This window comes from Lacerta agilis, chromosome 1, assembly GCF_009819535.1.
Source record: "Lacerta agilis isolate rLacAgi1 chromosome 1, rLacAgi1.pri, whole genome shotgun sequence".
NCBI classification, from domain to species: Eukaryota; Metazoa; Chordata; class Lepidosauria; order Squamata; family Lacertidae; genus Lacerta; species Lacerta agilis.
Window position 1 is genome coordinate 49,378,791 of NC_046312.1, and position 22,374 is coordinate 49,401,164.

The 22,374-nt window shown below is 41.9% G+C and overlaps 1 protein-coding gene across 5 annotated transcripts in view; it reads left to right on the plus strand.

Annotated features, from left to right (window-relative positions):
• Window positions 1-22,374, plus strand: part of PHF21A (PHD finger protein 21A) — a 131,500-nt gene that overhangs the window by 105,864 nt on the left and 3,262 nt on the right. For 2 of the 5 annotated variants that reach the window (XM_033149130.1, XM_033149121.1), the window contains exons 9-15: window positions 2,178-2,477; window positions 5,127-5,225; window positions 8,208-8,259; window positions 9,610-9,689; window positions 10,380-10,440; window positions 13,324-13,346; window positions 21,660-21,815. In XM_033149130.1, the coding sequence (XP_033005021.1) occupies window positions 2,178-2,477; window positions 5,127-5,225; window positions 8,208-8,259; window positions 9,610-9,689; window positions 10,380-10,440; window positions 13,324-13,346; window positions 21,660-21,815 (771 nt within the window). Of the gene's footprint in view, window positions 1-2,177; window positions 2,478-5,126; window positions 5,226-8,207; window positions 8,260-9,609; window positions 9,690-10,379; window positions 10,441-13,323; window positions 13,347-13,398; window positions 13,563-21,659; window positions 21,816-22,374 lie in introns of all 5 variants that reach the window. The other 3 variants (XM_033149114.1, XM_033149105.1, XM_033149140.1) reach the window with 2 other exon arrangements.

Genomic DNA, 22,374 nt, shown 5'->3' on the forward strand with positions numbered 1-22,374 from the left:
CATACTTGGTAATAATGGAACACTACCTAATATGCTTTCCAGATTAAATCTCCAGTTTTGCTATCATATTTATTGTTTCCCTGTCAGCTCTCTACCTTGTACTAATTCTGTAAGAACTGAATTAAAGACGAGATGATGAAGAAATGCCTTGCTTGTTATAAGGTTATTGAGTGTTGAATGTTTTTCATAGTTTCTTTGATTAAAGAGCCCCTATTTAATGTGAATCCTTAGCCTTTTTGCTAAGCAAAACGTAACTATGTAATCTAATTAATGTAGTTTCTAGCTTCCTGCTCCTTTCTTCTAAAGAGGAGCAGATTTTATCTAGAAATAACTTGAGCTGCAACTTTTTGAAAAAATTCTGATCTTTTACCCAAAGGTGAAGGCATTATATAATAGATTGTTTGCAGTATTTTAAATTACTAGAATCAATTTAGTTGCTGTCTCTCTCAGAGGATGCCATCTGCATCTCATTGAAGCTACATCTCTTCTCCTACCCCCACTGTTGATTTTTAATGTAGTTGTTATTCAGATTCCTAGTTGTAATGTCAACAATCATTACCCAGTTATGAAAGAGAGGAAAGCGTGAAAATATTAACTGCTGGACTATAGATATGCCCATCCAATGTTCTAGCCACCTGCATTTAACCCAAAGAAAGTTAGATGGGCTCAAAAAGGTAATCCCTGATTGGAGGAGAGGGCTGTGTAATTCAGAAACTAGCTACTCTTGCCAACACAGTTGATCTAATAATAAATTAGAATACATAACCATTTGTATCCAATTTAGACACCCTGGATTTTAGAAATACTAAAGTGCTTCCAGACCTGTGCTTCCAGAACCAGTATATCCTTTTAAAGTATGATTAACATTGAATATGTAAACATACAAAATGAACATACAAAATGATGGCAGTATTGTAGAAATATACAGTGGAACCTCGGGTTACAGCGGGGATCCGTTCCAGAGGCCACGACGCAACCCAAAGCGTTGCATCTGCGCATGTGCATGGTGCAATTCAGCACTTCTGTGCGTGCATGAACAGCGTGAATTTGGAAGTCACCCGTTCCGGTACTTCCGGGTTTGCACCGGTCGCAAGCCGAGGGTGACGTAAGCTGGAAGCCACGTTACCCAAGGCTCCGCTGTACAAGAATGTGTGGTTAACATTTGTGTGCTAACAGTTAATGCATAGTCGAAACAAAATAAAAAAGTTCCTTCCAGTTATTGGTATGAGCTTTCGTGTGCATGCACACAGTATCTGAAGAAGTGTGCATGCACACAAAAGCTCATACCAATAGCAAACTTAGTTGGTCTCTAAGGTGGTACTGGAGGGAATTTTTATATTTTGTTTCGACTATGGCAGACCAACATGGCTACCTAACTGTAACTAGTTAATGCATAGTGCAACCATCACCAACCTGGCAGCTTTCAAGTGTTTTGGACCACAATTCCCTTCAGCCACAATCACAATGGGATATTGTGAAGGAGAATGAAAATTGTAGTTCAAAACCTCTGGAGGGCAGTAGGTTGTGGAAGGCGAACACAGTGCAACTGTTATAGCTGTGTGGTTTTAAAAGTGTAGTAGGTCTGAAACGTACATGAGGGTTACGTTCCAGGGATCTACGTTCAAAGACAAAATCATTCAAAATCAGGAAACCACATACCCAACCTGGAACTGCCTTCCCCTGCAAACCATTCCTACCCATCCTGATATCGGTGCATTGAGAGGGCAAGATCTTGGGAGCCTTGCAGGGCCTTCCTGGACCCTCATGCAACCTTCCCAGAGTCCTGTAAGTAAGGCAGATGGCTTAAAAACTCTTTCCATGGCAGAAAAACTGGGCGCTGAAAGAGCTTTTTAAGCCCCTCTGCCTTGTTTCCCGGGGTTTGGGAGGTCACATGAGGGCTTTGGAGGCTTTTGTGAGAGATCGCATGGCCCCTTCAGATGGTTTTTTTCCAGTCTCCAACCCGCTTTCCATTTATTTTTTCGTGAAGTACGCAAGGCTGCAATTGTGTAAGTTTTGGGCCTACTGTAGTTCTTTCCAGTGCTGATGTGTAGCACTATATAATACAAACACTATTGTAATCTGAGTCATATTTGTTGGCACAGTCATAAGTTATGTGTTAAGTACTATATCTTATCTATCCATGTGGTCTGATATGGGTTTCTCTCTCTCTTATGTAGGTTCGACCTAAACCTGTTGCCCAGAACAACATTCCTATCGCCCCAGCCCCACCTCCTCCTATGCTCGCTGCTCCTCAGCTCATTCAGAGGCCTGTGATGCTGACAACAAAATTCACACCCACCTCCTTACCTTCCTCTCAGAATTCCATACACCCAGTCCGTGTAGTGAATGGGCAAACAGCAACCATAGCCAAAACTTTTCCAATGGCACAACTCACCAGCATTGTTATAGCAGCCCCAGGTACCAGGCTTGCTGGACCTCAGACTCTACAAATCAGCAAACCAAATGTTGAGAAACAGGTACAGATGGAGAAATGCATTAGAAGTTTAAACTGTGAATTGTTTCCTTCTCCTAAAGTCAGTAGAAGTAATGGAGATACAAATGCAATTAACCATAACATAAGACCTGTCCTCTCATTGCCTCTCCTGCGGTTAGCAATCTTGTGTGACCGAGAACAGGGCTGTGCCCACTAGCCCTTCCATACCAGCCATCCCATCCCCTTCCACCGCCACTTAAACTGTCCATATGCGGCTCCCTGCACACTTTGGAATATGGATGGGTGGATCAGTCCATTTCCAGGCTGTGTCCATTTCCTGTGTGTGCTCATAGGTGCATTCCATCCTGTTTCCATATTAAGCTGAACAGTTTTTAAAAGACTGTCCAAGACTCTGCATTTAAATACATAAATATGTATTTTAATATCAAAATATGTATTTAATTGTGTATTTTCCAAACGGGCGTTTGCAAAGCCTATTTTATCCTAAAGCAAATTCACATTTTTTAATGCATTTTGATATTTTTTTTGAGCCAATAACTATATTGCAAAATTTGGAGAAGTGCAAAATCCAAAGTATAATTATGTTTCAATCTGTTTATTTAGTCTGGGAGGTGCATTTGCTTAAAAATGCAGGCCAAGTGAAATTTTCCTGCACCCAAATTTATAATCCTGATTTCACTGGGTTCTATATCATAGGGGCGGATACACATATAGGGTAGGCTCTCCTGTTCAGAGGTTTCTTGCAATGTATGGATGGGGCAGGGTTGGCAGGAGAGGACGCGGGTGGACAGGCCAGCAAGTCACAGCACTGTTCTCTGTCTCATGCCAATCATGAGATACAATGTGTGAATAGGGATGGTTAATAATACCTTGTTCCAGGGATTGGGAATGTACCAATAATTCATAATGAGTGAGCAGTTAATTTGTGATTTTATATATAGTACATCAGAATAAATAAAATTTACTCGTTTTGTGCTTTTTCTGCTGCTTCAGCATGAAACATTAACCGTCAAATAATATTTATCCATAATCTTGCTGACATTTATGATGAAGCAGACATGCAGATGACTTAATTACCATCAGTTTCAGCTAACCTTTTGTAAGTAGTTTATAACTCTGGACATTTGAGAATTTCCTCTAATTCCATCTATCAGATGTAGGCCTTTTTGTGCAAATGCACTTTAAACTGACCTTTGAGGCTACTGATCGGTATTCTCAAAAGCTTGCTTGGTTTCAGGCTTTTAAGCTTGACAAATTTGCCATGAGCGGTTATTTTTTAAATAGACAGAAGTGTGTCACCTTCCCCCCCCCAAAAAATTTTTTTACATTATTGTCCTCTTTTCAAAACACTCTGAAGCAGATGCAAGGTGATATGGCACTGCAACAGGTGGCAGTGCGCCAAGACTGGCCACAACTCTAGGTTTCATAGAAGCAAGGACCTTCAGCAAAAACCCTAGTGCTTAAATGCGGAAGAAAAGCCTATACGTAGTACCAGTGCAGAGAAGCTGCCTTTCAGCCCTTATGTACTGAGGAAGGCAGGTTCCAGTCTGGTCATGGCTTTTTTTGTCGTAAATAGGCAGAAAGTTTTCTCAAATGTGAACAGAGCCAGACCTCTTTTTTCCACTTGCCAGTCTTAGGAATACACACACACACACACACACAGACACACACACACGTATTTATTTATAATAAAAGGTATACCCTCCTACTTTTATTTTCTAAGGGAGATGTCCAAAGTGGCTACCATCAGTTCAGATAAAACAATTAAGAAACAAGGTTTCATCCTCACTTGTCAAACCACTGGTCTAGTTTGCGCAAGCCACAAACCATAGTTTAGTGATGGGTTTTTGAGTCTCCCCCTCTGCTCTTCCAGCACAACTGCAGTTATAGTGTTAGTTGTGGTTCATCTAAACAAGCAAGTGGGATCACACAATCTAGTAAATGGGACCAAGAAGTAATGCAAAATAATTCACAATTTCAAACAATATGGTTCAAATTATTTCTTTAGGTTTCTCTTATTTCTGAGTAAACACATTGCAAACATGTTTGTCATCTTAGATGGATCTAATTTTGTGACATCACAGCTATGTCATAAAGTGGGAATCATTGGGCAGGCACTTATGATGCAACATGCAGAGGATTATGACATCACTAAGTGAATGAGTTTCAGGAAAACCCAGCACTTGAGAATTCTGGAGAATTTATCTTCAGGCAAATTCTTGTTATAGTGAATAATGAATGAGAGAGATGCAAGGTGCATCTCTCAGACAGATTGTTGTCTGGACAAGCTTTTCATGGAATGTTATTCCACAAAACATCATCCCATCTGTAGTTATTCTGCTTACCAGGTCTCTCTTATAAGTATCCCCTCTTATCCACAGCTTAGATGCAAAGTTATTGTTATTACATGATCTGGTTGCTGAATTGGGCTACTTAAGTGTTGGAGCTGTACACTTGATGTTCTAAATAGTAATTTTTATTTGGGATTGTGTTTTCAATACTTAAAATTTACAACACTTTTTAAAGGAGCTCTTGGGAAAAATATTTAGTGTATTCTTTGGATTCTTTTCCATCCTTTTCTTCATTTTGGTAAAGAAAAACACTGGCCACTGTTTCTGTTTGTTTAGGAGTTTAAGAAACCTGTGTTCACTTGCTGTTGTTTCTCTTTCAGACTATCAAACCCCAAGCGGAAACAGAGGAGAAGCCAACAGAGATTCATACAGTTGCTCCTCCTGCACCACCCAAACCAAAACGAGAAGAAAACCCACAGGTACTAGTACAAATATCTACAATATCCTTTTGTGGGGTTGGTCAGATTTTTTTTAAAAAAACTTGTCTTTAGAAATGCTTATTTTCATCTACATTTTAATGCCACTTTTCCTCTTAAAAGAGATTCACATTCTTCACAGTGTTATTGCTGCAGTGAAGAGGTCTATATGTCTGAGGAATGCTAAATCTAGCCACAAATTCCTGTTCACCAAATATTTTCAGAGCTGGAAGAAAGAATGCAAGAGCTCTTGACCTTATGATAATGATGCATGTATGTAGCACTTAAGGGTGTTCAAAGTGCTTTATGTTTTCTTAGTAATTTTTACAATAACCCTGTAATGGAGGCCAGTATTAATACCCCATATTCCAGAAGGGGGGCTGAGAGAATCTAGCCTTGCTTTAAGTTGTTGTCTAAGGTAAAGTTTGAACAGTGGCTTTTCCAGCTCACTCTACTGTGCTACATACATAGAAATCCCAAATTATCCTTAGCTCTTTTGAGTGTTGAGATTGCATCATGCACAGCGACTTCTCGAATCCCACAGGCACATTTTAAACATGTTTCGGTTGGCCTTGTTTGACTAAGGAAAAGTTGTATTCGCTGGCGCCTTGACTGCCCCTCCCCTTGCAAAGGCAGCGTGGGGGCTAGGATGGCTCTGCTTAAGGATGTTCCAAGAGACTTTGTGCAGGGGTGCCCAATACAATCATCCTACACACACACGCCTTTCCTGAAAGCTGAGAGTGTCCTGATACCTTGGCTTGAAGGTGCTCCAAGTGTCTCCAGCCCTCCCTTCCCAGGCCTTTCGTGATGCTGCCCCCTATTCACCTTTCCTGTTATAAAACATGAAAGATGAAAATACATCCTGTGAAAAATATCATAATTAAGGTTTGTATAACAAATAATAAGACCCAAATTATATTCACGCAGTAGCTGTATTGTACTGGTGTATGTTTTAATACCCATACAAATTTAACAATAAAGCTACAGCTCACTGGTAACCATCCATTTCAACAAATAGGGTTTTTGTTTAATCAAGCTCCTGAACATTTGCATCATGTAAGTTTGAAAATAACATATTATAAATAACATAAATGCCTGTGGGTTTATTTATTTTTTCTGTGGGACAATGACACATTTAAGTGAGTGTGTGAAGGTTCCCCCAGCTGTTATAAAAGGAAAAGAGAGATTGTGTGAGTTTATTCTTTCCTTGGGTGAGTGGAGTTATAATAGCATTTCAGGCATCGTGTTTTCTATGAATACCTGCAACTCAGAAAAACACTTCTGATGAAATGGACTGCAGTCCACGGAAGCTTCTACCATAATAGATTTGTGAGTCTTCAATGTGCCACAATTCTTTTTTTCTTTTCTTTTCTTGCTGCAAGAGGCTAACATAGCTGTCACCCTGCAAATCTTTCGGAAAGCACAAGCTAAGAAACCTGGATTCTGGCAGCTTGAGCAACTCACAAAACCAACTGGAACTAGGGAATCTCCCTCGGGGCCCATTTAGATAATATTCTACCATCAAAATTCTGATTTTTTTTTTTTAAGGGGGAGATCTTGGTTTCCCCCTCTGCACAGGGAGAAGATATTAAATGAGCCAAGAGAGTCCACTTTTTACTAATTTACTTAGTATTGTCAGAATCTGAAATACTTTTTTGCTCCACTGTGGCTGTCCTGTTGCAGTCCATGTGATCCATATATAGTGAAAGGGAATGAGGCCAAACATTGTCACACAGGTCTAGTCTCTTGAATTCTAAAACATGGTTCATGGAGGTAAGAAATCATAAACTGCAAATACTTGACCTGAACAGTTGTGCTAGATGAGATGAAAGTGAACTACTGCTTTTTGAATCTCATGGTTCTCATGCCCTAAAACTGTTTATAGCAGTCTAAGAATAGCATAACTTGGCTGTCTCTTTAAAATAGATACATACAGCTGTGATGTTCTGAGCAAACAGCTTATGCAGCAATCATCTGGACAGTTCAGAAATCCTTGCTTGTGCTGGAAGGCTTCCATGCTTTCAGGTTTCGAGTAATCTGCAGTTAGATAACACACTATGTTCTATTTTCATAAAGTATAATATTATTTATTTTATTTTATTATTTTATTTTATTGATTTATACATTGCTTGATTGTGAAAACAAACAAATCTCAAAGCGATTTACAATTTTACAATATATCTGATACACATGCAAGTTTATGTAGGGATTTCCCCCCCCCCTTCAAATTAATTAGTTTTGAATGGACAACAAAGGCCTAGGGTGCAGCTGAACTGTTAGGTGAGGAGTTGGGGGTCTTTTTTAAAACAGTGGTCAGAGGAAGCTGAAATGCAGAGAAGTACAGACAAAGTATCTAATTAGCAGTGGTAATTCACAAAGCAGTTGTTGATAATACAGACATCCTAGCATAGTTGTGCCAATTATCTTATTCAGTATGCTAACAAATACTTCATCTTAGGTCAGTCCACAAGCGATAGCAGTGTACTTGATGTATTGTAATTCAGCAGTTACAGGTGCAGCTGGTTTTAAATTGGTGTTTCTCTGCAGCAACACTTGTGTCTGCATCTTTTAACTCCCAAGTTCATGCTTCTGGGAGCCCTGGCCTAGTCAGGCTTTAGGAATCACCTATATGCATCTATGTTGTCCAGCCTTTATGAGGTCGCTGTAGAAAACACTAGTGTACCTGCTACATAAAGACTTCTGTGTAAAGTGTGGAGCTGCCGTCAGTCTCCTAGATCCACAGAGATGAGCTTGCAAGCCCCCTCCTCTTTGAACTAAGGGATATGCAAGTTGTATAAAGATACATAGGGCTGTTATTTGCTTCATTTTATGAAGTGCCATTTGAGATACACAGGTGATGCATGTTTTTGAAGAATTGCTCAGTGAAAATTGCATTACTTTTTTTAAGCTACTTTTTCACCTTAATAGAAGTTTAGTTCCTCTTTTAATTTGAGTGAATTGTTTTCTTCTTCTTTTCTGATACAGAAACTTGCTTTCATGGTGTCTCTTGGACTGGTTACACATGACCATCTAGAAGGTAAGAAAAATGACTATGGCTGCAATCTTTGCACACTATGAAGGAAAAAGTTTATTTAACTTAATGGGGCTTACTTCTAAGTAAATAAGTTTAGGATAGAACTGCATAAATTATTCCAGAACTCTGGAATTAATGTAAAAGTTTCAAATACTTCTGCTTAGAGTGCATACTTTCCCATGTATCAAAGTTTAAAATATCATTTTAAAAAATGAAATATTTTCTGTTCAAGGTTATGGGTTATTTCCTGGACTTGAAAAAATGACCAAATAGGGTGATGATCGTAAATGCTAGTCTGATTTTTAGGTTTCTGACTAGGAGATCTAAGGCCACAAATATGGTTTCTTCAATATCAGAACCACCATAGTACTATTTTTCAAATAACTTAATTTCCTTTATCAATTAATTAGCACATTGTTTAAATTGAGGGAAATTATTCTGACTGCCAGGTTGGGTTCCCTCAACCCTGGGTTCCTGGGTTCCCTCAACCCTGGCAGCAACTCAGTCAATCAGCTGATCTCACTATGAAGTCAGGTGACTAATTTTTCATTTCTGTGCAACAAAGCGTGCTGCAAAAGAAAACATGAGGCTTGAAGTTTTTGCCCATCAGCTGAAAGGCAGTGACTCCAAGTCTCTTTTCTGTAAGGATCAGCCGTGTTGCCAATTCAGTGGGCAGTGACACCAAGCCTGCTTTCTGCAGAGATATCATCTGCACAGTGGATCCATCAGTCCACTGCAGTTCCATCTGCTCCACTTTGAACAACAGGGAGCATGCTTTAAGCTCTCAATTGTGCTTTGACAGCCACATCTCTACCTGCCCCACACCTGTTGTCACATATGAAGTCAGGTGTGGGCCACATGGGTGTGGTTTGGGGAAAGCAGCCTCCCACGGCCTGGAGATTCCTCACCCCTGGGTTAACTATATTTAAATGGTTTTGTACTTTAAATCCCCCCCCCAATATTTTTATATGAAGTTGTTATAATCCACCTTTGGCTCATTGCATTGAGAAATACTGGGATATAAGTCAAGCAAATAAATCATTCTTCAAACATCTCCCTGCTTCTGGCAGAAATAAGTTGCCAGCAAGAAATTTTGTTTGGCACAGAATGTGGAAGATAAAAATATCAGCTGAGAGCTTTCGGAAAAGCAGGAAACGCTTTCTCATGCTAATTTACTTTCTATTACTTCACTTTCCTCTTTACTTTCAACCCATTTATATAATATGGATGTTTCTTCAGAATTAAGTTTGCATAGAGGATTTCAGAAACCATAGTTCCTGACTCCTAACTTATACTAGATATTGAGGTCTTTGTGCCCTTTACAAATGCTTTTATTACTACCCTTTTCCCAAGAAATACAAAGTAAGCGGCAAGAAAGGAAACGAAGGACAACAGCAAATCCAGTGTACAGCGGAGCTGTCTTTGAGCCTGAGGTAACAATTTTTGCTTATAAAATAAGTAAATAACTTGCTGAAAAGCATTTTGCTCATTGCTTCAGCATTGAAACAAAATATAAAAAATTCCTTCCGGTAGTACCTTAAGAGACCAACTAAGTTTGTTATTGGTATGAGCTTTTGTGTGCATGCACACTTCTTCAGCATTCTAGGTGTATGAAAACAATCACATTCCAAGCTAGACAGGGGGACTGTCATCACTTAAGAGAGCATGAAGGACAATTATAAATAGAAAGAAGTTTCCTACATTCTACTTTCTTTCCCTTATATCTTCCCTCCTCCTCCTCCTCCTCCTCCTCCTCCTCCTCCTCCTCCTCCTCCTCCTCCTTCTCTTGCATGATTGCAGACTTGGCATTGAATTATTTCTCTCATCACAAGTGGGATCAGCATTGCCCGTAATTGTGTGAAAGGCTAGCCTTTCTACAGGGTTGTATCCAAACACTGAAATGATAATGGACATAATCTGAAGAAAGTTAAACCTACATTTGATTCTTACTGAAATTTATGGATTTAAGTGCAAAAGCCTGTTTGCTTCAATGGGACTCAACACTTGTGTTCTTCCAGATTTTTTATATAGTCATTGTGTGTGTGTGTGTGTGTGTGTGTGTAGATGTAGCTTTCACTCGCCAAAACAGTTGACTAACTACTTTGTTCCTTTCTTCTGTAAAGCGCAAGAAGAGCGCAGTCACATACCTGAACAGCACAATGCATCCTGGGACACGTAAACGAGGTAGGTGTCTCATAATAGCACCTCCCTGTATGTTTATTTCCCTTTCTTTTGGACTGGAAAAAAAATATAGAAAATAGTTTTGTGGTACTGAATACACATCGTAGGTATGATGTAACCCTGGTAGGCAGCTGCTCTACAGAAGCATCCTTTGTTGGTAGGCTTTGGGGGTAATCTGGAATGAATAAGGATATAAATGGAAGAATTTCCTGTGTGTAAACTGTCTTGGGCCAGTAAAGATTCCCAACCCAGATTAGTAAATGTAACCCGCCATGCAGACTAGAAGGGGGATGCCAAGGTGGTAACTGAGCTCCCATTCTGAGACTTTTGTTGTGTAGTGGCTGTTTGGTTCTGTGTTAGGACTCACTGTTTATGAAATTATTCCGTGTGCTGTTAAGAACATGTTCAGGTTTTTTTGAAAGGCGAGTTACTTGATCTTTGATGAAATCATGTGGCAACCATGGTACTCTTAAAATTATTACACGGATGCTTGCAAAATTCTTCCCACCCAATTTTGTCCTTAGATTTCAAGGTTCCGAATTCTTGGTCTTGCTTGTGGAATGGCACCTGTAATTTGCCATTTTTAACGTACAGACTTTGTTTAGGCTGCTACACATGCAGTTCACTAGTTTTCCATTTGCATACTCCCCCCAAAAAACTTTACAGGTTACTATTCCATGCCAGCAAAGGCGAAGGTTGATTAAAATACTAACGAAAAAGGCAGTAGTAACACAGTCATACCTATTCACGTGCCCTAGTGCGTATCTGTAAACTGTTAAGGGTTAGGAGTAATGTTGCAAATGGAAAACTCTGGCAAACTGCATATAAGCCAGTTCTGAAATGTATTTTAGAAATTATCCATGTAAAACTATAAGGCAGGTAAAGCAGAGCATGCGGCAGCCAATCCATGGAACAAGAAAAGAACTTGGAGTATCTGTTTTATCCCTTGATCTACACTGTGCTGCTTCCACTGTGAACAATATATCTAGTATTAAAGGACAGACAGCCCAGTTGAAACCGAGATGATGTGATCTGTGGAAGGTTTGCACTTCTCAAAAACACTTTTCCTTGAGGAGGGAAGGTTTCTGCATTCTCCCTGCATCTTGAACCTTTAAGTGTTGTTTGGTCTCCAAGAAGCAGATGATGCACAGTTTTTGAAGTTTTGAGATGAAGCCCTCTGCTTCAGTAGCTTGTGACGGCTATCGACATGGTTGAGTTCAAAAGAGGTTAATTCCTAATGCTTTGGGTGACCCTAAGATCACCAGAGAATGTATGTTGATGGCCAGGAATCAGAAAAGTGTGATATAATCAATGCTTGTTGTTGCTAATACATCACCAAGCATGTCTGTTTTGTGTCTGAGGCAAGTTACTACTGATCTGCTCTCATGTGGTGGTTGCTATGTTCTTAGAGCCAGCCAATTGCACAGTAGAACTAAGCTTGGCTTTGAGATTAATTTCTTTTGACTCCGTTCAGTGCTAAATATCATGGGTGAGCACTGAACGCCTTTTCTGTAATGCTTTCTAATGTTTCCTCTGCTCCTGGGCTTGTTGTTCAAAAACACATGGCCAGGTCAGAGGACATAAGTTGTATAATACTTGATATTTCAAATGTTAAAAGATAAATGCACTATGTACCTAGTAGGATGAGTGTGTTCATGCACATGAGTGTTTGGGTGAGTTATTAGGTAGCTTAGCAGTTTCAGTAGAGTGCATTTGTCTCTTTCTGTTTAGCCCACTGATTTGAATTTGCTTAAAATGATAGTGCCTGATTTTTATTTTTATTTTAGTCTTTGGCAGCTTTTGGCATCTTGAAAATAAGATGATGGTCTCATTGCACTTTTTACTTCAGGCTTTACTTTCCCCCAAAATTGCCGCCATAACTGCTCAGTTTAGCTGTTAGTGCATTTCCCCAGGAGATCAGATGTTCAGAGGAGCCCTTCTTTCCTTGCATAATTTGTTTCTCACCTGAAGCAAAATTGGATGTACTGGGTTTTTGTTTTTTTTTGCACTGATGTTGGCTTTCTGTCCCTCAACACACAGAGGGCATTGGCCTTCAGTGCCACTTTCCATCAGAGTTGTTGGGTGCCATTTACTGAAGATAATGATTACTATGCATGTTTAATTTGATCTTCCTGCCTCTTTTCTCAGTCTCTAGCTTCACTTATTGACTGCTTAAACACACACACACACACACACACACACACACACACACACCCCTCTCTGAGCATATGCCTCTCATCAATCATCAGAGTAGTGGTAATGCAAAAGACAAAGATTGGTGTCTCCTACAGTGTTGTGATTTCACTTGGAATAATAGCACACTTTATCGTGAGTTATATCTTCCTACAGTCAGCAGGATAGGATTTTATCTTAACTCTTCATACTTGCAGATTTGCTTTGTTGAGGCTTTCTCCCACCTAGGCTACCATACAACTCCTTTTGCTGAGAGAGATCTCATGGGGTTGCAGGCCGTAATTTTCTCTGGCATTTGTGGAATGTTGAGAGTTTTTCTTAGCACAAAGGTAGTATTTAGATGTAGGTTTCACCTTAGGCTCATTGAGGGTGATTTACCAACGGTCATAACAATGTGATGGAGATACCATGATAAACTAGAGTGGTAGAAATCATGGCAGCTTTTCTTTGCCAGTGGAATTTGGGGGTGGTAAGTTAAAAGTTAAAGACATTAGTGTGGTTATATAAATATATTGGGAGTAGCGCTCTTTCTGAAGGCATGTGTTTTCTCTCCTGTGATACCATCCTTCCTTACACAATTCTCCTTTAAGTGTCTTAAAAATAACTTTACAGTCCTTACTTGGCTTTCTTTCACTCGTGCCTATAATACTAACTTCTTCTCTGTACTACATCACTTCCTTTTTTTCATGCTAGCCAATGAGGAGCACTGGCCAAAGGTATGTAAGATTATTTCCCCTCCCCTTTTTGTTCCCTTTTGTTAATGTGTAGGTCGTCCACCTAAATACAACACGGTGCTGGGGTTTGGGGCTCTGACCCCCACATCCCCTCTGTCCAGTCATCCTGACTCCCCTGAAAATGAAAAGACAGAGACCACATTTTCTTTCCCCGCAACTGTTCATCCTGTGTCCCTGCCCAGCCCCAGCTCCACAGACGTAAGTAATTCTTCCTGAGAGGTTTGCTGTTCAAAGAGACCGTGGAGACTTCAGAACTTGGTTCTTTAGATGCACTGGTATTATGGTAAACTGCAATAATATGACCTCCTTCTTCAGGCCCCTGCACTTCTACTTGTACCTATCCACCCCCCACCCAAACTATGGAGTTGTGTGTGTGTGTGTGTGTGGTCATACCCCAGGTTGCGAACGCTGCGGGTTATGTTTTTTCAGGTTGCGCTCGCGCTGAACCCAGAAGTACCAGAACAGATTACTTCCAGGTTTCAGGGCTCAGGCATGTACAGAACCACTAAATTGCGCTTCGTGCATGCGCAGAAGCACTGAATTGCGACCCGCATATGTGCAGAAGCAGCGCTCCGGGTTGCGAACGTGCCTCCCGCATGGATCACGTTCGCAACCCGAGCGTCCACTGTGTGTATGAATGATATCCACAGGACATGCCAGAATGTTCATATCCTAGAATCACAGAATTGTAGAGTTAAAGGGGAAATATTTCAAAGTTCCTTAAGCCCTTCCCAGATGCACAGCGATGCAGTGAATTAAAGACAGTACATATGTGATGTATTTCAGCTATCTAGTGGCAGGAGGAGAATGGATACTGTCACACAGAAGCCTTAGGAACAATTACGTATTATTACTGAATCAATAAAGTAAGGAGGTATTGTTGCTCAAGATAGTTGGACACAGTGTTAATGGAGTCAGAGTGAGTGCCTTCACTGACACCTGGCAGTTGCTTCTCGTTTATGGATTTTGCATACCTATATGGGAAAAAGTTTTCTTTTCTGTGAAAGTATCCTTCTGGTATCTGAGCCCAGTTGCCTATTCTGCCAGTTTAGCACAGGCTGTTGCTGAATTAAAGTTGATCTAACCCATAGCTGATCTGCAGCACTGTCTGTTTTTGGAGAGTGTGGGTGGTAATTTTTTATTACTCAGAAGGGAGGTAAATCCATCCTTCTCATGATAGCTGGGTTGGAATTGGAAGTTCTGGACTCACGACCTTGGTCAAGTCTCATCACTTCTCTTCATTTCCTCATAATAAATAGCTCCATGGTTGTAAGACTCAACTAATGAACACATTTTACACACAATCAGACTTGTATAACTTTTATGTTCTACTGGACTGCTCTAGATGTTCCTCCAATGTATTTTTTATGCTGCTGAGCTAAGAGCCTCTGCATCTCATTCATGAAATATGCAGCTTGAGGATTGCTCTAACTTACATAACTGTATCTGTAGCCTCATTGTTGAAGCAGCCAAGAATAGCCAAATCAGGAACGCCATCAGTATCTTTTCTGCACTGCTGGGTATTGCAAAAGATAAAATCAACAGGCAGTATTCCTATAGGATGCAAGTTCTGTGTTAAGAGCCATAGTCATTCATTCTCTAGGTATTGTATTATTCATGAAATCTCCCAAACTATCAGAAGGCAGTAGTAAAAATTGATCCAAACAAAGAGGACATTCCTGCTGATTTAGCATGGTGTGCACACATACACACGAACACATTCTACTTCCTAAGAATTATAACAGGTTTGACAAAGGTTGCTAGATTCTTGAGCACATTTATTTTATAAATAAAGCACCAGGAGGACAGTGAGCTCATTACCATTCCAGTTTATGTCTGTTGCACATTTTTACATAAAGTTCTGAGCTTTCGGTAATGAGGTAATTCTGATTAGCCATCAGCTGTCTAGCCTAGAGTGTTTTGTTAAATATCCGTCCACCCAACATGTACACACATCACATGAATGTATCGCTTCCTCCAGAAATTCACCTCCTATTTCATTTCGATGGTGTGTGTTTTTCGGAGAATTTATGGTAAATAGGTTTGTTTTCAGTTGTGTCACTCACCGAAGACTCTTTAATCCAACACAGGATTCCATTAATGGAATGGGGGTAGGCATTGTTTCCTGATTTCTCCCCCTCTCTCTGCAGTCCCTAGACCTTCCCATGTCTGCTCCAAAGGATTGTGGAGGTTGAAGGGGCAGGTGGCCCCCAGAAAATTATGAAAACTGCTTCCCTTCCATTCATGGAAACCTCTGCTGGTTCAGAATACTGCCCATTAATGGAGAGAGAACTGAGTACAACCTTCTGATCTTGTTAGCTTTTGAGTATCTTTAACTGCCATAATTAGTTACTCAGACTGAGATGCTCAGTAGGTTTCAGCTTCACTTCAACGGGCGCTCTAAGGCAAGGATGTGCGATCTGTGGCCTTCCAGATGTTGCTGTACTCAAACTTTCATTAGTCTTGGCTAGCACAGCCAGAGTTCAGGGGATTTTGTGAATTAGTTCAGCAGCATTTGGAGAGCTACATGCTCTCCACCCCTGTTCTAGGGAAACCTCATTGTGTTTGTCCTCCATGCAATCACAAAATACAAGAAAAAGTAGGCCTTTTGAGTTTGGGTAGTCATAACTGTTCAAGAGTTTAACTGTTGAGTGGACAATATGAAACTGGCTGTATTATTATAGGTTGAACTACTTTAGAACCCAACAACGCTCAAGTCACAGGGGATCCAACCCCCTTATATTTTGTGAAACTCAGCTACTACAACTACTACACTGTAGAAAGCTACAGAGAGGAGTATGACTGACTTAAAAGCTGGGTGGGGGATTGAGGGATAAAATGTGAGGCTTTCATTAAGTCCCCCCCTTCCCCCCCATAATTTGAACACTGGAATCCAGCACTCGTTTGATATGTAGAACTTTAGCATCTTTACATGCCATAAGTCAGGAAAGCACAGTAAGTTTAGGAATTAATAGAGAGAGGTTTCCATCAAAGTGTGAAGGCTTGGTTTTCAGTGTCAAAGTTTAAGCCTCAGCTAATGTTTGTGGGTAATATCCCCCCACCCGCCCATGGTTGGTATTCTGGCATCATTTAATATGTATTCTTAATAAAGATGGGCACATTAGCATGCTATGTGAGGCAGTAGAAAACATCTGGCATAATTCAAATCCTACCACTGCTCAGTTTGATATGGAAGATTGAATGACATATTTTAAGGAGGCTGTGACACTTTTATTTCTTTCAAATTTTATCCCTATGTTCTGAATTTGAAGAAAGCTTTAGAGATTTGGATTTGGATGTAGCAATTTGCCAGAGCAGCCCTCAGTTGATTGAAATTCATGTATTAAGCCATTTTCTGTTACCTTATTTCTATTCATTTTAGCTCTTTTTCTCTTTCTGCATTTCTGTACAGTGATCTACAAATAAAAATAGTAACGATGAGATAGTAAAGGCAGAAAGAAAGAGAGAAAAGGAAACTAAATGGCTTTGCTAAGAATTTTGCATCATGTGTATTCTCCTAAAGTGAAGAGACAAGGAAGGGAAAGTAATGCAAAGAGTCATGCAAAACTGAAATGTTCTTGCTATTAAAACTAGTACTGGGGCCTTTGTTCATGTTTTACAGTTGGGGATAGTGTTTTTGTTAGTCTGGTTTGGTCAAGGTTTTCCGTCTCTTCTATCAAAAGGCCAAGTTTATGTAAGATAAATCAGAAAAAGTATACCTATTACTGGATATTGCAGTGATGCACCAAGGTTAGAATTATATTAGGCTTAAAGTGGTGCATTAACTTAATTTTGCAACCAGTGCCTTCTACTTCCAAAATATTGAAAAGATGATGGCACATGAAACCTAAGTATTTTAAATACTTAAAGTTGAATAGTGCATATTTCTTAGGAAAGACTGTAGTTACCTTAAGAGGTAGCACCCAGGTGAAATTATGCTTATGCTCATGCTAAGCATGCCCAAAGCTATATTCCATAGCCTTTTGCAAACAATAATTTTATTGCACAATAAATATGTAGATCTTATTCATATTTGCAGAGAATCCAGGCAGCCTTTCTCCTCAGTGCTGTTCCCCAAATATCACATTTTGCAAACATGTAGACCACAGTTCTTTTGCCAATAGAAAGCATTAATTTTATATTTTATCTCTGGCCCCCACCTGCCTAACCTACCCCCTTGCTTTCTTGTTGTGATTTGGTGTGCTGCATAGAATGAGGCTGTACAGATGTCACAGGCACCTAGAAATGGCCATGACTTCACCGGTCACAATTGGTACAATTTTCTGCCCCTACAGCTGTGCAGATTTTGCTTATTTGCTTACAGGCTTATCAATCCAGTGTGGTCAGATAGCCGTTGAAAATAAAGAAATACAATAGCAGCAGCAACAACCATAGTGAATCTCTCTCATCCATCATGGTCAATGATACCAACTTTTATTCCTTGTATATGTGTTAGTTTCACTCCTCTCCAGCACTGGAATATTCATATTCACTATTTGATTTATGTACTCTCTGTCCCAGACAAAACAAAATAAGCACCTCAGTATAGTGGGCTCCTAGTGTTGGATCGGGCTCCTAGTGTTGGATTTAAATTATTAGTTGCTTACTACAAAAGTCTCTGGGACGCGGGTGGCGCTGTGGTCTAAACCAGAGCCTAGGACTTGCGGATCAGAAGGTCGGCGGTTTGAATCCTCGCGACAGGGTGAGCTCCCGTTGTTCGGTCCCAGCTCCTGCCCACCTAGCAGCTCGAAAGCATGTCAGAGTGCAAGTAGATAAATAGGTACTGCTCCAGCAGGAAGGTAAACGGCGTTTCCATGCACTGCTCTGGTTCACCAGAAGTGGCTTAGTCATGCTAGCCACATGACCTGGAAGCTGTCTGCAGACAAACACCAGCTGCCTCGGCCTATAGAGCGAGATGAGCGTGCAACCCCAGAGTCGTCCGCGACTGGACCTAATGGTCAGGGGTACCTTTACCTTTACCTTACAAAAGTCTCTAATAGAGCAATCCTAACTATAGAAAGCTAGCATAAATTATGCTGGCATGTTACACTGGCAAAAGTTAACCCTATTCAAGAAGGAATTGAACCCTCTTTGCCAGCTACGTTGGCTGGGCAGCTAGGTCACTTGACTGAGCTGGAAGGTCTTTGGAAGAGGTGTAAGTCTCTCCTTGCTCTGCCACATCTCTGGAACATCCCCTTCTGGGGGGAACTTGTGCTACTGTAAGTTATACCGCCTTTAAGTTCCACCAGCTGAGCACTCATTGAGACCTGCCATATTCAAATTTTTCATCCCAGTGGATCCTAGGTTTTGATTACACTGCAGGTGACTTACAATCTTTTGGTTTTTAACTTTTTTGTAACAAAAAATAGAAGCTAAAGTTTATGGGAGGCACTCTGCACAACCAGGGCCATCTGTCCCTCAAGTGACAGCAGTGGAACCAGGAAGACACTCAGACTATGTATGGACCTTTCAGAATGAGTCTCACCCTGTTGAGAGCAGATTGCATGCCATTCACCTGGTCAGAAGATCCACTTGCTAATCCATCTTGGCTGGATTAAGACTCATGTCATTGGTCCTCATCCAGTCCATTATCATGACCAGGCACCAATCAGCACATCCACTGCCTACCAGCAGAAGATGACATAAGAGCTGTGTGTCATCAGCATGATGATGACAGCACACTCTCAAATGCTGTCTAATCCCATCCAGCAGTTTCATGCAGACATTAAGTATAACGTGGGTGACAAGCTCTGCACCTCCTGGAGAACTGAACATACAGTGGATCACTGGGACTTTCACCCCACATTTAATTTCACTTACTTGGAAATAATAATAATAATAATAATAATATTTATTATTTGTACCCCGCCCATCTGGCTGGATTTCCCCAGCCACTCTGGGCGGCTTCCAACAGAAACCAAATACAACAATATCAAACATTAAAAACTTCCCTAAAAAGGGCTGCCTTCAGGTTTTTTCTGAATGTCAGGTAGTTGTTTATTTCCCTGACCTGTGATGGGAGGGCGTTCCACAGGGCGGGCGCCACTACCGAGAAGGCCCTCTGCCTGGTTCCCTGTAGTTTTGCTTCTCGCAGTGAGGGAACAGACAGAAGGCCCTCGGCGCTGGATCTCAGTGTCCGGGCTGAATGATGGGGGTGGAGACGCTCCTTCAGGTATACAGGACCGAGGCCGTTTAGGGCTTTAAAGGTCAGCACCAACACTTTGAATTGTGCTCGGAAACGTACTGGGAGCCAATGCAGATCTCTCAGGACCGGTGTTATGTGGTCTCGGCGGCCACTCCCAGTCACCAGTCTAGCTGCCGCATTTTGGATTAATTGCAGTTTCCGGGTCACCTTCAAAGGCAGCCCCACATAGAGCGCATTGCAGTAGTCCAAGCGGGAGATAACCAGAGCATGCACCACTTTGGTGAGACAGTCCGCGGGCAGGTAGGGTCTCAGCCTGCGTACCAGGTGGAGCTGGTAGACAGCTGCCCTGGATACAGAATTAACCTGCGCTTCCATGGACAGCTGTGAGTCCAAAATGACTCCCAGGCTGCGCACCTGGTCCTTCAGGGGCACAGTTACCCCATTCAGGACCAGGGAATCCTCCACACCTGCCCTCCTCCTGTCCCCCAAGAACAGTACTTCTGTCTTGTCAGGATTCAACCTCAATCTGTTAGCCGCCATCCATCCTCCAACCGCCTCCAGGCACTCACACAGGACCTTCACGGCCTTCACTGGTTCTGATTTGAAAGAGAGGTAGAGCTGGGTATCATCCGCATACTGATGAACACCCAGCCCAAACCCCCTGATGATCTCTCCCAGCGGCTTCATATAGATATTAAAAAGCATGGGGGAGAGGACAGAACCCTGAGGCACCCCACAAGTGAGAGCCCAGGGGTCTGAACACTCATCCCCCACCACCACTTTCTGAACACGGCCCAGGAGGAAGGAGCGGAACCACTGTATAACAGTGCCTCCAGCTCCCAACCCCTCTAGCCGGTCTAGAAGGATGTTATGGTCGATGGTGTCAAAGGCCGCTGAGAGATCCAGCAGAACTAGGAAACAGCTCTCACCTTTGTCCCTAGCCCGCCGGAGATCATCGACCAGCGCGACCAAGGCGGTTTCAGTCCCATGGTGAGGCCTGAATCCCGATTGGAAGGGATCCAAATGGTCCGCTTCTTCCAGGCGTGCCTGGAGTTGTTCAGCAACCACCCTCTCAATCACCTTGCCCAAGAATGGTAGATTTGAGACTGGGCGATAGTTGGCCATATTGGCCGGGTCTAAAGATGTTTTTTTAAGAAGCGGTTTAATGACCGCCTCTTTCAGCGGGGCTGGGAAGGCTCCCTCACAGAGGGAAGCATTCACCACCCCGCGCAGCCCATCGCCCAGCCCCTCCCGGCTAGCTTTTATAAGCCAGGATGGGCAAGGATCAAGGAGACAGGTGGTTGGTTTCACTCGTCCAAGCAGCCTGTCCACATCCTCGGAGGTAACAGACTGAAATTGATCCCACGCAACTGGACTAGACAGGACTCTGGCACTCTCCCGCCCTGGCCCTGCTCCCACGGTGGAGTCTATCTCTTTCCGAATCTGAGCGATTTTATCTGCAAAAAACTTTGCAAACGCATTGCAGGAGATCTTGGGGTCCCTACCAGGCCCCGATGACGAAGGTGGCTCCGATAGATTCCGAACCACCTGAAAGAGTCTCCTGCTGCTATTTTCCGCAGATGCAATAGAGGCGGTGAAGAAAGTCTTCTTCGCCGTCGCTATCGCCACTTGGTAGGCTCGACGTTGAGCTCTAACCTGTGTTCGGTCGGATTCAGAATGGGTTTTCTGCCACCGGCGCTCTAGCCGTCTCAACGATTGTTTCATCGCCCTCAGCTCCGGGGAAAACCACGGGGCTGTCCGGGCTCCATGCAACCGGAGAGGGCGCTTCGGAGCCAAACAGTCAATAGCCCTGGTTAGCTCCACATTCCAGCGGGCCACCAGGGAATCGGCTGAAATAATATGAGTGTGATCCTTAATTATATAAATAAGTGATCAGTTGATAGTTTGAAATTGTGCTAGGGTAGACATGGTGGCATTTGAAGAAACTGTAGCCCTAGACGTTCCTTGTGGTTCTTTTCTGTCTGAAGAAAGTGGATCTAATTGTCAGGCACCCTTTGGTAGTTTTCTTTCTGTGTTTCATGAAAAGGATATTATATTATTTTGGGGATTTCATTCACTTAGGACTTTACTTTGAACTGGAATTTAGTTTTCAAAGTTTGTAAGTTCCTTTCCCCCCTCTAATTTTATAGGGTGATATCCATGAAGATTTTTGCAGTGTTTGCAGGAAAAGTGGGCAGTTGCTGATGTGTGACACGTGCTCACGTGTGTATCACTTGGACTGTCTGGACCCACCTCTGAAAACTATTCCCAAGGGCATGTGGATCTGTCCCAAATGTCAAGACCAGGTATTGTTTGACACAAAAGGGGAAGCCTCTCGCAATGGTTCTCTGCTTTGGACAAAATGGGTGGGGCACATGGCTTAGACTTTGAGAGGGTGACAATATCTGACCTGAACAGAAATGGCCTCACAAATTCAAAGCCATCAAATGTTTGCCTTTCTGTTCCACATCTCACAATACTAAACAGCCATTTATTTGCCATGGCAAAGCTCGAAGAATTACGGGGAAGATTCCCTTTGATCCATAGGCGCTCACTTGCATCTTTATTGATTTCTGCTTCCACAAAATAATGTTAGCTTCATTCTACAGTGCGTGTGCTGGAAAGTCCAGTATTTTAAGGTCTAGGACAAAGCTACATGCTGGAAAACCAATGTTTGCATGATAATGCAGGGACACAGGGCATTTTACAGGTGAGAGTTAGCAGGCTTGAGATAGATGCTAAATCTTTCCCCATAGCTGGGTCTGAGAGAAAGAATAAGCCCAGCTGGGGAGGAACGTTATGTGAAGAATAACCACATGATTAAACACCCACCTCCCACCCACCAATTCTCTTCTGGAAATGCCC